Here is a 16,442-nt window from a genome sequence, read left to right on the forward strand (position 1 = left end):
TGCTGCAGTTAGGCTGCATGTCTCTTAGGATCAAGCATAAATCCATTTCAACACACATTTAATGAATGCCTTTTATTTGCTAAGTGCTAGGAAAGCGCGCGCGCGCACACACACACACACACACACACACACACACACACACACTTCAGAGATAAATAAGATCGTGCCTTGGGCTACAACTTTGGCATAGGCCTCTCCAGCCTTCTGAATCTAAGTGGTAGAAATCGTGTATACAGGAGATACTCTTTCTTTCTTATGGTTTCCGATTTACTTTACCCATCACATCATTCTATGTCTTATTCTTCTGCATTTTTAAAGGGATACTTTGCTTTTGCACAGTATTGCTTTGCTTAAAGGGAATACTTTGTTTGCAAGGTAATAACTTTTTTGTGTTAATTTTTGAAATTTATTTTTAAAAGTCGTATTTCTTGAAATAAAATTTATATACAATAAAACTCACTCTTTATAAACATACAGTTGTGAGTTTTGACAAATGTATACCACCACATCAAGATACAAAACATTTCCAAAATAATATTGAATGTCAACTGTAACTGAAAAATAAAAATTAAAAAATGTGAATATAATTTAAAAAAAAGATACAAAACATTTCTATCACCCTGAAAAGTTTCCTCATGCTCCTTTTTGGTCAAGTCCCCTCTCCTTACCTTCTCTGGAACTGCCTAATGTTATTTCAAATGGCTTTGCCATTGTGCATTTCCAGCAGCAAGTATGAGACTTCCAGTTGTTACTCATCCTCATCACCACTTAGTGTTTCCAGTTTTTTCTAATTTTAGCCACACACAAGGTGTGTAGTGGTCGCTCATTGTGGTTTTCATTTGTATTTTTTTAATGACTGATAATGCTGAGCATCTCTTCTTACGCTTATTTGCCATTTCTCTATCTTTGGTGAAGTGTATGTTCAAATCTTTTATCCAGTTTTCAACTGGGCTGCTTATCTTCTTAAGGAATTATTAGTGTTCTTTATACAGAGGGTGCCAAAAAAATGTATACACATTTTAAGAAAGGAAAAAACTGTATTAAAATTGTAATACTCAATATATAGTGATAACAAAAGATGAATACAAGTCATGTATATACATTTTTTTGGCACCCGCTGTATATTCTGGATACAAGTTCTTTATCCTAAATGTGTTTTGCAGCTATTGTTTCCCAGTCTGTGGCTTGTCTTTTCATTTTCCTGCAAATGTCTTTTGATGAACAATCTCTAAATTTTAGGAAAACCAATTTATCAATGTTTTTAATGGTTACTGTTTTTGTCTCCTAAGAAGACTTTGCCTAACCTAGGATCAGAATTTTTTTTTCTCTAGATGTTTTATAATTTTAGCACTTACGTTTTGGCCAGTGATCTACATTGAGTTAATAATTGTTTCTGATGCAAGTCAAAGGTTGAGGCTCATCTTCTACATATGGGTACCCTGTTGCTCTAGCACCGTTTATTTAAAAGACTTTTCCTTTCCCCCATTGAATTATGCTGGCAACTCTGTAGAAAAGTAATTGAGCCTACATATATGAGCCTCTCTGTCCAGTTCCTTTGGTCTATATATCTATCCTCGTGCTTTTTCTGATTTTGACTACCATAGTTTATAGTAAGTCTTAAAATAGGTAGTACAGGCCTTTCAACTTCATCATTCTCTTTCAAATTGTTTTGGCTATTCTAGGTTCTTTGCTTTTCCCTATTCATTTTAGAATCAGCTTGTCAATTTCTTCAAAATTGCCTGCTGAGATTTTGATTGGGAAATGACTGAATCTCTAAATTGGTTGGGGGAACTAACATCTTAACACTATTGTGTCTTCTAATGTTTGAACATGGACTATCTCTCCACATGTTTAGGTCTTCTTTAATTTTTTTCAGCAGTGTTTTATAGTCTTCAGTGTACAGGTCTTATGCATATTTTGTTAAATTAATCCCTAAGTATTTCATGTTTGTTGATGCTGATTTAAATGTCATTTTTTAATTTCAATTTTTAATTGTTCGTTGCTAGTATAAAGAAACAGAATGGATTTTGTATATCTCATATACTTTGTATATTTTTGTATTTTATATACTTTGTATATTTTTGTTTATTTTTAAATGAAACTGACACAACTGGATTCTAATACCCTGAGAGTGTCAAAAAGATTACATATTCCCTTTGCTTGTTTAGGCTTTATTTTCCTTTGACTTCATATTCTTTAAAAATATATGTGCCTGCCTCATCTATTTTAACACAAAACAGTCATATAATGCTTAATATTTGATGAGTACAACTATTTATATCATAGTACTATTATTGTCTCAACTTGCAGATGAGGAAACAGACATGGAAAAATTAAATTATTTGCCAAGGTCCCACAGCTAATAAATGGCAAGATTGAGATTTGGTTTCTGGCTTTTGAGTCCATGCTTTAAATCAGCAGCTTTCAAATGTTTTGGTCTCAGGACACTTTATATTCTGAAAAATGAATTAACCAAAATGTATATGGACCTACAAAGAGCATTGAATATCTAAGAAATCATGATAAATTAAAAAAAAAATTAAACAAATTACTGGTTCTCAAAAGTTGCAGGGCTTAACCAGCATATATCAAGCTTTACTATAAATCTATAGTAATTAACACTGAGTACTTTTAGAGAAAGGATAGCATACACTACTGGAACAGAATAAAGGGTCCATAAATAGACCCACAGATGTACCATCATTTGTTGCTTAATGACAGGGATATGTTCTGAGAAATGCATTGTTAGATGATTTTGTCACTGGGCGAACTTCTTAGAGTGACTTACACAAACCTAGATGGTATTGCCTACTACCACCTAGGCTATGTGGTATAAGCTCCTAGGCTATAAATCCGTTCAGCACGTTACTATACTGAATACTGTAGGCAACTGTAACATAATGGTAAGTATGTGTGTATCTAAACATAGAAGATGTACAGTAAAAACATAGTATGAAAGATAAAATATGGTTCACCTGTACAGGGCACTTCCCATGAATGGAGCTTACAGGACTGGAAGCTGCTCTAGGTGAGTCAGTGAGTGAGTGGTGAGTGAATGTGAAGGCCCACGACACAACTGTCCACTGCTGTAGACTCTATAAACACTCTACACTTAGGCTGCACTAAATATATATAAAAATTATTTTTTTTCAGTAATAAATTAATCTTAGTTTACCATAACTTTTTTTACTTTAGTGTATGAACTTTAATTTTTTTAACTTTTCGACTCTTTTGTAATAACAGCTTAAAACACATTGTACAACTGTACAAAAATATTTTCTTTCTTTTTTTTGACTTAAAAATGATATGAATAAGTTTATTTTCATTTTCTTTGACATCTGCTGAAGTGTGGAGCCAGGCTCCATTGGGTAGGGCTGTGTGGTGCCTTGTATCTGTCTGCTTCCTGAAGTTGTGTTTACTATCTCCAGAAGGCTCAGCTTCTCAAGAAGCTGAAAGTATATTTAGAAGGGTATGTTCCCAGGATGAGAGAGATTTGGAGCCCAGGCTGATGACATCAGATTTATCTCTTGGTCCATTGTGTTCTGGCTTCAGAGAAATAAGACAGGTGCTAGGGCCGGCCCGGTGGCTCAGGCGGTTAGAGCTCCGTGCTCCTAACTCCGAAGGCTGCTGGTTCGATTCCCACATGGGCCAGTGGGCTCTCAACCACAAGGTTGCCAGTTCAATTCCTTGAATCCCGCAAGGGATGGTGGGCGCAGCGCCCCCTGCAACTAAAATTGAACACTGCACCTTGAGCTGAGCTGCCGCTGAGCTCCCAGATGGCCCAGTTGGTTGGAGCCTGTCCTCTCAACCACAAGGTTGCCGGTTTGACTCCCGCAAGGGATGGTGGGCTGTGTCCCCTGCAACTAGCAACAGCAACTGGACCTGGAGCTGAGCTGCCCCCTCCACAACTAAGACTGAAAGAACAACAACTTGAAGCTGAACAGAACCCTCCACAACTAAGATTGAAAGGACAACAATTTGACCATTGTTCCCCAATAAAGTCCTGTTCCCCTTCCCCACTAAAATCTTTAAAAAAAAGAAATAAGACAGGTGCTAATGAGATTGGTGCCATTTGGTGTAATTTCTGTACTTTGAACTCCCTTGTCTCAGAGATTTCGTTCCTGGTCCTGTTCCTGGTCCTGTTTCTGTTCTAAGGGCTCATCAAGTTCTCTTTTTTTCTGTACATGGAATCTAGATCTTTGATTTTGAAACCAAATTTGGACTCTTGACTCTGGATCCCCAATTTCCTTAGCAACTTGCTCTCTGGAATCAATCCCAGGATAAGGGTTGTTTGTAAATGCTGTGATGAGGGTGTGTAACTGGGAGGAAGTATAGCTGGTACAACACCGTCTGTCTTCTCTACCATGAATCTTCTCTTTAGGGTGATCTTGGTCTTGGCGTGCTTCTGTCCTTCTCAGGCTCTGATCTTTTCTGAACTCGGTGCCTAGCTCTTCGATTCTGAAACCAAATTTGGATTCTAGACTCTTCAGTGTTGATTTCTAAAGCAAGGTTTCGTTTGGTAGCATCACCTGGGTAAGGTGTTTGATTGAATGCTTTGATGAGGATATTCAACTGGTCTTCTGTGAATTTGGTGCGGTTACGTCTATAATTCCTTGCTGTGATCTTGTTTGGAGAGTTGTTTTGGGCCATGTTGGAATAGAGTCCTGACGCTTTCAACCGGGCCAAAATATTTTCTTTATATCCACATTCTATAAGCTTTTTCTTTTTAAAATTTTTTTTAATCTTTTTTACTTTCAAAATTTTTTTGTTAAGAACTAAGATACAAAAACACACACATGAGCTTAGGCCTCCACAGGGTCAGGATCATCAATATCACTGTCTTCCACCTCCACATCCTGTCCCACTGGAAGGTCCTCAGAGGCAGTAACACCCATGGAACTGTCATCTCCTATGATAACAATGCCTTCTTCTGGAATATGTCCTGAAGGACCTGTCTGAGGCTCTTCTTGAGGAGGTGTCACTCTTTTTAGAAATATGTTCATGGTGGTTTGTTTGGTTTGTGTCTTTTATTCATCATAGATTTTCTTGAAAGCAGATAATGCACTATGAACATTCCTCTCTAATGAAAACCTTTCCGTGGGGTCCATGTTTTCAAACTTTCTAAGGAGCTTGTTGAGGTCTGAAAAAGTTCTCCTAAACCCTTCACTGTGAATTTTCTTGGAGGTTCTTTTTCTTTTCCTGCCCTTTCCTTTTCTCTTGCCTCTTCTTCAGTTATGGTTCCTGTTACAGGTTCAACAACCTCTCATTAGTCAGTTCCTGGGGAACCACCTCTAGGAACTCCCCAGTAGCATAAAGTTGTTTGCCATCTCCCACAGCCGTTGATTTTTGCAACTTTTGCTCTGTGATGTTATGATGGCCACAACAGCTATGACATCACAGGGTGATAAGAATTTTTTAGCTCCATTATAATCTTGTGAGACCACCATCGTATATGTGGTCCATCATTGACCAAAACGTCATTGTATGTCTCATGACTATATGCTTTCTTGATTTACATCAAAGGTGTTACAGTAATTACCTAGGGGAATGATGTTGGAACAACTGGTTGTGTATGCAGAAAAATGAAGCCTGACCCTTAACTCAAAATATATACAAAAATTAGTTTTTGAAGTATACCATAGACCTAAATTCAAAAGCTAAAACAATCAAATTTCCAAAGAAAAACAAGGAGAATATTTTCCAGATACTGGAGTAGGTAAAGATTCCTTAATCAGATCATAAAATGCACTAAATAAAAAAGGAAACTTGATAAATTGGACTTAATTAAAATTAAGACTATCTGGTCATCAAGACATTAAGAAAGTAAATAGGCAAGCTAGAGATTGACAAAGAATACATAGAATATACAAAGAACTCCTAGAAATCAATGAAAGACATTGAATTTTCTCCCCTTTCTCCAACCTCCCCCCCCCCCGACATTGAATTTTAAAATGAGCAAAAGACTTGAATAAGTATTTCATGAAAGAGGATATTCAAATGGCCAATAAACACATTAAAAGGTACTCGGAATAATATCAAAGAAATGCAGATTAAAACTACAATAACATATTCAGCAGAATGGCTAAAAAGTTTTTAAACTATCATTATCAAGTGTTGCTGAAGATGTGAAGTAACTGGAACTCTTATACATTATTATTTGACAGTTTCTTATAAAGCCAAACATACAACTGTGGCAGCCAGCAATTTTACATCTAGGCATAAGCTCAAGAAAAATTAGTTTAAATGTCCACCAATATACTTGTACAAGAATGTTCATAGCAGCTTTATTCATTATAACCAAAAATTGGACAAAATCCATGTATCTATTAACAGGAAAATAAAACTATGTGATATAGTCATATAATAGAATACTACCAACAATAATAAATATGAATAGACTACTAATACACAAAACAACATGGATGAATCTCAAAAACGCTATGCTGAGAGAAAAAAGGCCAGACACAAAAGAATACAAATTATATGATGCCATTCACATGAAGTCCAACAACAAGCAAAACTAACTTATGATGATAGAAATCAGAATGATGGTTACCTCTGGTGGATGGACTACTGAATGAATGAAGTACAGGGAGTCCTTCCAGGGTAATGGGAATGGCCTGTATCTTGAACTGGGTGGAGGTTACATGGTGTATACATATGTAAAAATTAATTGAGGTGTGTTTAAGATTTGTGTGCTTTACTATATGTAAATTATACCCATTAAATTATTCAAAATGGCTGTTTTAAAGAAACTCAATGAGCTCAAAGAAAACATAGAAAAACAATTCAGTGAAATCAGGAAAACAAAACATGAACAAAACAAGTTTAATAAAGATAGAAAAGAACCATTCTGGAGCTGAAGAATAAAGTGAATGAAATGAAAAATGTAATAGTGTCAACATCAGAATGAATCAAGCAAAAGAAATAATCTGTGAGAAAGAAACAGGAACTTTTAAATTATCTAGTCAGGGAGCAAAAAGAATAAAAAGGGGGCCGGCCCGGTGGCTCAGGTGGTTGGAGCCTGTGCTCCTAACTCTGAGGTCGCCAGTTCGATTCCCACATGGGCCAATGAGCTGTGCCCTCTACAGCTAAGATTATGAACAACGGCTCTCCCTGGAGCGGGGCTACCGTGAGCAGCCGGAGGGTCTGTGTGGGCTGCTGCTGGCTTCTGTGTGCTGCCGTGGGCTGCTGTGTGCTGCTGTGTGCTGCCATGAGTGGCTGGCAGCCATTGTGAGTGGCCAACAGCCGAGGAGAATAAACGGGGTAACCTAGTACATTCTAAAAAGCCTGCAACAGTCCGTTTGGATTGATAGCGGTTATGGCTCTGAGAACAAGGAATTTTGGGGTGGATTATATTTTCTGGGTACTGTACTTGCTGGGTGTTTGGTATTACTACTGTAAGTAAATAACTGGAGGGCTTTCCTCTCAGCCGTCATAGTGCTTCACCCAGTAGCTCTCTAGGATACGAAGGGCCGTGGTAATAGGCAGTGGAGCGTTTCTGCATCCACTGTTTTAGCAAGGAATCCCAACATTTTTTTGGTTCAATTTTTTAACAGGAGTTAACTGAAGTGAGCAAGGATTTGGAGCTGTTTGGAGCCTGAGTGGCAGATGAAACCAACTTCTTGGGGTCCAAGTGTGAGCTGCACCCCGAAGGCTGCTGCAGCAGGATGCCCGGACAGCACATAGAGCACCTTCACCCCTGCGCAGCTGAGGGGATCTCAGGTACGGGGTCCCTAATCGCTCAGAGAACATACTCCAGCTGCACGGAGGCTTTGGTGGCAGTTCCGGCCCCAGAAGCCGGGCTAGGCTGACTCAGTTGCTTTTCCCTCCACCTCCGGAGGGACGCCAGGTTGTAAGTAAGCAGACCTACCTCACTGAGTGCCAGAGCAACTCGACGTGCCTCCACTCTATAAAGAAACAATTAACCACAGTTAATGGCCCATCATTTGTTATTTCTGTATTCTATTCCCGAGGCTCCCTCCTAAGTTATTACCCAGGAAGAAACATAAAACTGCACATAAAGCCGTGACTTTCATACAAACAGAAAAAGAACTCTTTTTTGCTTTATCTCCCTCTGATTTAAAACCATGGGTCTTCCTAGTTGGAGATGAGGTTCATTTCCAGGTGGGAAAGGCTGGGACTGTCTCGCACCATTATCTTGCAGACATTCATAGGAGATGGGCTACATAATTTGCAGGACCCAGTACCAAATGAAAACGTGGGTGTCCCTTGTTAAATATAGTAGGAATTTCAAGAGCGCAGTGGAAGGGCATTAAATCAAGGGCAGGGTCTGAGGGAGGGCCCCGTGCCACGGCAGAGGCTGCTCACACGAAACGGTCTGAGTACTAGGAGGAGGCGACTCCACCCGAGGAGCTCAGGCACAGGAGCAGCTCCTCTGCTGGCAGAGTCTCTGCAGAGAAGGGAGGGGGAGACCCCGAGAAAGCACGGGGCAGCCGGCCAGGGTGCCACTTCTGGCCGGGAGTGGATGGTGTGGCCAAGGGCTGCGCTTTCTTGGTGCTCCTCCCGGTCCTGACCTCCTTGGGTTGGGGTTGAGGGGGTGTGAAGGGGAGGACAGTTTCTAGGCATGGAATTAGCCCTGTTTTATTTTCATTTAGTCAACCAATTTTTTTTTTTAACTGAAGGAGAATATGTCAAATTTAGATGAGTGACTTTTTTTGCCCTTTAAACCTGCTCCTCCCTTTTCTCCATCTTGGTAAGTGATCCACCTGGGTGGATGACTGTCCCCCCAGTGCATCGAGACAGAAACCGGGCATCATCTTTGACTGAGTCCTTTCCTTCTTTCCCCCACGCCGCTTGCTCAGTCTTATCAGGTCTACTTTCAGTGTCCCTCTTGAGGCTGCTCCTCTCCCCTCTGACACCACCATCTGTCATTTCTGGCCATGACTATGACAGCAGCCTCCTCCCCGACTGGCTTGAATCACGCAAACTAGAGTTAGGTCCTCATTCTGCTACTTGTTAGCTGGATGACCTTGGGTAGGGCTCTTCACCTTTTTGAGCCTCAGTTTCCTGATCTGTAAAGTGGGGATAATAATACCTATCTTAAAGCGTTGTCAGGATGAGTGACGCAAGTGGCTTAGCACACAGTACACGCTCAATGAATTAGCATCTTCCCTCTTTCCCCTTCAGGCCTTAGTTTACACATTACTTCCTTAGGGACCCCTCTCCTGACTTGCCACAGACTCAGTGCGGTTGCCACAGACTCAGTGTGGTTCCCACAGACTTCTCTGCAGCATTCGTCACACTTACCTACCTTCTCTCAACGGTCTTCTCCATGAAGACGAGGGTTCTGGCTGCCCCGCGTAGTGCGGTGGCTGCCGTGGAGGAGGAACTCATATTCTGCTGTTTGACTGCCATCCTCATACGCAATCAAAGGTTCCCAGGCATGGGGTCCCTGTAGTGTTCCCCCTAACTGTAAGCAAGTGGGCAGATGGACACATTAACGTAAACAAACAATGGAGGCCAAGAGTATCCCACTAGTTTAATTTAAACCTAGAACCCTGGGCGCGATTCATCAATGAGATCCCTTCTATAAGAAGCAGACCTAGGTCAGCCTGCCCAAGGGAAGCCTGACAACAGCCAGGAAACCAGGAGCTCCAGGGCGGTGTAGCCAAACCTGGAGAATGCAGGGGGGCTGGGGCAAGGATGTGACAGCACTCGGGCAGGGGGACACTCCACCAGAAGGAAGGCAGGTGGAACTCCCTGGTTTGTTGACCCAGGGCCACCTGAGTGGTTGGGCCAACTCCTTCCTCCTCAGGCCTCGTCGGCTCCCCACCCAATGTCCCCACAGGGCCAGTTGCATGAGAGGTGTGCACACTGAGGGGACAGCGCCCTGAGAAACCCAAAGAGGCAGAGGGAGTGGGGAGGGCTGGTTTCTGGTTTAGCTTTGTGAAATACACGTGAAGTGCACACATGTAGAAAAGTACATAAACCATCTGTAGAGGTGGGTGGATTCTGTGAGCACCCATGAAACCCGTTATTCCAGGCAGCACGTGGAGCGTCACCGGCACTCCGGAAGCCCACGCAGCCTCCCAAGCTGCTCGCTCCATCCCCTAGAGACGACCAGGGCCCTGGCTTGTGGAATTACCATGCCTTTGCATCCCCAAATAATAGTTTTGTTTTGTCTGGTTTTGAACTTTTAAAGAATGGTGTCCCACTGCACATCATTTTTTCCCCATTCACTATTTTATGAAACTCATCCATGTGGCTCTGTGTAACTAGTTTATTCATTCATTGCTGTTACATTGTGAATGAAGTTTCACACATTATTTATCCCTTGTCCTGTTGATGGACATTTGTGCTGTTTCTGGCTTGTGTGTTTCCCATGCCTTAGTGAGAGGCTGTCCTGGAAGCTTGCCAAGGCCCTGGGAGTTTGGGAGTGGAAGGGAAAGGAGGGGAAGCAGCAGAAGCTGCTGTGGCATGGGGGACGGGTAGGTGAGAGGGATTCTCAGGTCAGGCAGGGCTAACATGCAGAGCAGGACGAAAGTGCCATGGCGGAAGGGCACAGGAGGGCGCCTTTGAAGTTTGTGCCTACTCTGAGACTCGAGGGGTGCACTTCCCTTCTGAGGGTAAGTGTTCTGCCTTCCCAAAGCCATGGTCAGGTTTCGCAGGCTTGGGCTCGACTTCTCACCTTCCAGGCCTGCTGCCTCTTCTCTGCCTCCCATAGGGTGCAGGGCCAGCTCTGCGTGCACACAGAGAAGGCCCAGTGAAGCAGCTGATAGCAAAACACTGCCTCAGGGGGACAGAGGAAATGCCATGCACTGGCCAGGGAATCACTGCTGCTGACTCTTTTCCCAGGATGCACATACACCAAAAGATTCATTTGGGAAGTTCAGAGGTCACCTACCGCACATGCAGACACAGGCCAGGAGGGTGGTGAGGCAGGCAGAGCCCTGAAGGGAAAGGGCCGCGCTGCTCGCCCAGCCCTCACCTGTGCGGGAAGCGAGGCTACCCCATCGGGACTCCCCGCAGACCAGGGCAGAGCGCCCCACCCAGCCAGGAAACCTGTCGCTGGCAACACTGCAGCCATTAGTGGCTGAATGTGAAGTATTCCACGCTGGGGCCCTTCATGGCTGGAGACGGCTGGGAGTCTCTACCACCCCCTGAAAGACCTGACATACTCCCCTCCTCTCTGGTTTGGCAGCTACAGGTAAGAAGAGTGCCACTGCCTTGGAGCAGCGTGCCTGCCTCCTCCGACTTGGGACTCTACTGGAAATCAGGTACGTTTTGCGGAGTCAGGGCAGCCATTCAAGTGCGAGCTTTGGCAGGATGCCACACCTCCCGCTGCAGGGCAGTGCGACTTGGTAAAACATCTTTCCTCATCGGATCCTCAGCAGTCTCGCGGGGTGATTGGACACATGTGCACAGAGATGAAAGCAGAGTGGAGAGGTCAAGGCCGTATCCTCAAGAAGTGATCAAAGGGCGAGAACACAGGTCCCCAAGCCCAGCGCATGAACAGGCACTTGCCTAGGCAGACACCAGTCTCGTGCTTCCTCAGGCTGCGACTTGTCTCACCCCATTGTCGTGTCTGCTGCTACATGTCACAGCTTTATGGTTGAGGGAACTCCTCCTAAGAAACTTAGTAAATTTTAGTGAGTAGCTACTTCCCTCTTGAAATGTGGACTGCTTCATGCATGATGCAGTTCTGGATATGGGACTGTATTATATCCTTATTTTAGTACTATTATATCCTGATTTTTGAGTGACCTCGGCAGACTGATAGAATCGAGAGTTAGTTCATGGAAGTACTTAAACAGTGCCTGGCCCGTAATAAATCTTCTTGTTCAATTCTGTTCCAAAACCTGATAGCTATAGAATTGAGACCAGTGTTTGGCCTTTTTTTGCCTGACTTTTAACAAGTATTTCCTGCCTTCCCTCATTCACTAACCCATGCACGCTGGCTCAGTTCCCCAAACCTGCCTTCCTGCCTTGGCTCATGCTGCCCCAATGTCACCATGGGTAGAAGTCACTGCTGTCCCTCAAGGGCAGGCCCTCGGCGCAGATCTGTCCATGGGCTTTTTTTCGTCAAGCCATATATCTAACTAGTCAGTGTCCAAGCTGCTGTAGCCACTAAGTTGAGGAGGAAAGCTAAAGTCATCAGACATGAAAAATTAACTTCCTCCTTGGGGGTGGGGGAGAGGAGGGCAAATTAGCACCAATGTTCACCCCGATACAGAAGCTACTTGGGAAAATCACTGACATCCTAGTGCTTTATATCCTACATGCAGCGGATGAGAGGAGGCTGAACCCTCCTTTCCACGGACAAGACTGGGTTAGCAGAGTCCTCAGGTCCATGAGAAATAACCCCCGAGTGAATGCCTGAGCTGCGTGGGGTGTGTGGAGGCATGGCCTCGCAGACTGGCTGATGCCTCAGCAGTTTCCCAAGTTCCTGGGGAAGGTCTTCACTGCATCCCTGGTAGCATATGGAACTAGGGTTAAAAAGTTTCCATTTTAAATACCTCGACTTGTAAGTCTCCAAGGAAGCATGTGTGTAAGGCAGGGAGAGAACTGAACCTCAAGAACACCTCAGACACTTAGGGAGCAGGGCCCCTGCAGGCCTACAGCAGAGGCAGAAGCAGCAGCAGGCTTATCAGTGTTGAGGAGTGCTGGAGAAGGGATGCTTTGGGGTGGGGGCTGCAGCACAGTCCTGGTGACACTGGGGAAGTGTTGCCTGGCTTAGCAATTCAAATGAAAGAACGAGGAATCATACAACACAGGTCATGTCTCGAGGGCTGATGGCACTTGGAAAAGTGGGAGTCACCAGTGCACAGTATGACAGCTGGTACCAGTGCCTCCTGGGTGACTTTAAAGAACCTCCAGTTGTAGGGATTGATCTCCCAGTTGGCAAAATACAGTGGGGCTACCATGTACCACTCACTCACATGTTTTCACTTGGATGATGAGGCCACTTGGGACTCCTTTGGCAGTGGAGACAGCAGGACCATCTGAATGCAAGGTTATCGCTTCCTGTCCCAACCTTGGGCTTGAATCCTCATAGGGGCTCCCTTGCTGGAGCACACGACCCAGGGCCCAGGCAGGCTGCTGCCTCAAGTGTGTGCTGCGCGGGGGGGAGGCCCAGCGGGCTCTGCCTGCCGCTCCGCAGCCTGGAGTTAGGCTACATCTTAGGGCTCGGTCTCCAGTCAGGACTGTGTAACTCCTAAGTTGTCCAGTCAAGTGAGGCCGTATCAGTCTCCACAGGACTCGGGAGAGCTCTTAGATGCGCCTCAACTGCAAGTTTCTTTCTCTAGTCTTAAACCATCGGTGTACCTGCAGACCTGCGTCCGTTTAAACATTTAAAAAATTTTTTCAATAAAATACATATATGAACTTTACAGTCTTTGACTAGTGATACATTTGCAATTTATCAAAACTCAGATCAAAATTGCTTCAAGGTCAAAATTTTAGTTTTATAAGGTGGAAGAAGCCAGGACAGGGGCGGTTGTCTTCTAGTTTTAAGTATGTGGTGCAATGGGAGCGCTGTCTGGCTCTAATAGTTCAGAATTGCCGCCACCCAGAGACAGAAATGCCGTCTCATCTCACGGACAGTGGAGAGGGGAGCATTTGCTAAGCACCCACCTTCAACCCCTTCCTTGGCACATGCTCTGCTCTAGATGAGGAAAAGCTCAGTTCCTCCCCTGCCCACGGGCAACTGGGCTGGCGCGACAGGGCTGGGATTCCAACCCAGCTCTGTGGGCTCAGAACCCCAGGTTCTTTCCACCAAACTCGTGGTTTTGATACTGTCTTTTTTGGTAGTGCTTCAGGGCTTCTCTGCAAACATTGGCTTCAAATATCATTTTAAATATTAAAAATTATCCTTAATATTTAGACACATCCTTAGGATGTACAGCTAACATGCATTCGCTTAGGCTCCCTGAGACCTCACAGTAAGGCCTCCCTTGCTGTGCTTGTGTGAGCTTCTCAGGGGTCATCGATCAAGAAAGAAGACAAATCAGTGCTGGGATCACCAAGCCCAGCGGCAGCTCCATGCTAGTGGCTCTCACCATAGAATAATTTTAGTCATTATAACCTTTGGATGTTTCTTACCTGATATTTGGAGGATAAGAACTGAAAGCAGGTATTGGATAGTAATCCCTTTTTTCAAACATCGATTTCAGTTTTGTCACCAGAGATTGCAGGCAAACTACTACCATTTGCAACCACTGCTCTGTGTACAATTAGGATTTTTTCTCCATACCATACAAACAAAACAAATTCAGAAATAAATTGGATGCTGAGACAGTTCATAATTAACCCACTGACAATAGTCAAAAATGCTCCCTGCCAATCCCAGTAATTTAAGACAATGTTATGATTTGAACTTAGACAATTCATGCTAATAACATGTTTTTCTGCATTTGAAAAACAAAAACAGCAGATTGTAACAGCAAAACCTTTTGATTTTTGTTAGGAGGGAGCGGAGGGTTCATAGTTTAAGCCTTTTGGTAGCGACTGCTAAGCTCCTTTAAGATATGTGGTTTGGCAAACTCAAAAGAGAACTAGGTTAAAATAGCTATTAATCTAAGTTGTCTTTTGGAAAACCAAGAGCACTGAGGGGGAGGAGGAGGGAGAGAATCTTTTTATTCAAATTTTGTTATTAATTCATTGTTAACCCTGGATGAGTCTTTGCTGCTTTCTAACCCTGTTTCCTCAACAAAAACCAGGGTGTTGGATTAAATCAATGGTTTTCAGACTTATTTTAAGCACCAAATCAGGTCTTACTTGGAAGCCTAATACTGAATGGGCCCGGAGGCTCCCTCCCCACAAAGGCCCAACAGAACAGCATGAAAACCATGAACTGGATCATCTGAGGTCCCTTTCGCCTCTAAGTCAGGATTCCATGTCCTCTGCCTCTGAAAGCCGTACTGATCCCTGCGGCCCCTTCCGTGCCAGGCCCGCCCTCTCTCCTGGACAGACTAAGGGACTGAGCTGATTTATCCCTCGCACCGAATACACAGGTCACAGCTCTGACTAGAGAACCCAAATCCAGGGGCTAAACAACTGTCTGTGGGGGAAAATGACACATTTATTTAGTTTTAAACGGTCGCTGAGGCTACAGCAGAATCAATGCTGTTACCATAGGCAAACATTACTGTCAGCAGCAACACAGTTTATTTCTTAAACAGCATCCAAGCCTCACTGGCTGTATTTGCATTTTTAAGAGAAATCTTATAGACCAATCAGGAAGCAGTTAAAGGCCAATTTTAAATGCCAATATAAAACAAATTTCACCGAAAATACAACTGAAATGCAACTGCTATAAGCACTGTAAAAAAGTTAACTAAGAACTCAGGTATGAATGAAAAAACTAAGCAGTAAATAAAATACAACAGCAGCATTTAAAACTCTGTAATTCCCATTTCAGAGGGTGCCTTTCCCCTTCCCATTCCCCTCACGCCTCTGAACTAGCCCGCAGAGGCCTGTGCGACCGGGCAGGCAGCTGGTGTCAGTGTGAAATGTGCAGCAGATGGACTCTCCACACAGGGGTGAGGAACAGAGTGTCAGTGTGGGTATGTACTGGGGACAGCGGGGTTCCTGTTTAAGTCAGAGGCTTAGAAGGGGCCCCCTCCTACTCTTGCTAGAAGCCTCTCACACATGCTAGTCCTGCCCTGGAGAAATCCTGTCAGTAACCTCAACTTAGTACCAATGTTCTTAGAAAACGTGACTAGAAATTGAACAGCGAGGACTCCTGCTATATTATCCAAACCTTCAAACGGAGAGTCAGTCTTTTGTGCCACAGCCCAGGGCCCATTTTTAACCCTGCTGTTAGCCGTATCCTCAACTAATGCAATCAGATGGTCACTTGAACCAGCTAAATGAAATCCTGCCACAGCACCTTCCAATCAGCCCTCATTCTTAAAAGATCAATAGAAGTCAGGGCTGGAGTTAACAAGTTCAACAGACATGGGATTTCCAGGCTCAATGTGCAGCAGCCAAGGACATGAGCTACCTCAAGGACAATAGCCTGTAATACTATTCTAGGGTATACCCTCGATTCCCATTTGATATTTTTAGCTGGAGACTGTTTACCAGATCCTCTGGCACCATTTTGTTCATTCTCCTTTAAATCTGCCACGGTCCCTTTTTAATTCTTAGAATATTCTTTGCTAACATAAAAACGAACAGTGAACATATTAGCAAAATTACTGAAGAAAAACTTTTCTGTACATCTCATTAGAGAAGCCCAATGGATTAGGCAGCCCTGTCATTTCTTGGACCAGGATGAAAGACGCCAAAGTATAGAAGGAAGGGAAATACTGAGAGTGGCAGGGTAAGAACATTCAGAGCAGCTCAGCCAGTTACTCCCCCACTGCTTCAGACCAGATTCCTCCACAGTGGCTTTGTCCTCAGAGAGCCGCTTTTCTCCACATACAGCCATCTTCACAGGGCAGCTCTCTGCCTTCAGCCCACACTGAGCAGGTCTC

The 16,442-nt window shown here is 43.8% G+C and overlaps 1 protein-coding gene and 1 long non-coding RNA gene across 8 annotated transcripts in view; one reads left to right on the forward strand and one right to left on the reverse strand.

Moving 5' to 3' along the window:
• Positions 1 to 16,442, forward strand: part of LOC109453394 (uncharacterized) — a 65,039-nt gene that overhangs the window by 8,531 nt on the left and 40,066 nt on the right. For 3 of the 7 annotated variants that reach the window (XR_012492590.1, XR_002138279.2, XR_002138276.2), the window contains exons 3-5: positions 7,560 to 7,725; positions 11,165 to 11,240; positions 15,383 to 15,503. This is a non-coding gene — a long non-coding RNA (uncharacterized LOC109453394). Of the gene's footprint in view, positions 1 to 2,983; positions 3,029 to 7,559; positions 7,726 to 11,164; positions 11,241 to 15,382; positions 15,528 to 16,442 lie in introns of all 7 variants that reach the window. The other 4 variants (XR_002138277.2, XR_002138278.2, XR_012492588.1 and 1 more) reach the window with 2 other exon arrangements.
• LOC109453393 (double homeobox protein A) lies at positions 3,255 to 5,418 on the reverse strand. The gene is given in 2 exon segments (XM_074321309.1): positions 3,255 to 4,398; positions 4,400 to 5,418. Coding segments are annotated over 2 exon segments (543 nt in total). The 5' UTR covers positions 4,651 to 5,418; the 3' UTR covers positions 3,255 to 4,106.

Source organism: Rhinolophus sinicus, linkage group LG16 (genome assembly GCF_036562045.2).
Source record: "Rhinolophus sinicus isolate RSC01 linkage group LG16, ASM3656204v1, whole genome shotgun sequence".
Lineage (NCBI taxonomy): Eukaryota > Metazoa > Chordata > Mammalia > Chiroptera > Rhinolophidae > Rhinolophus > Rhinolophus sinicus.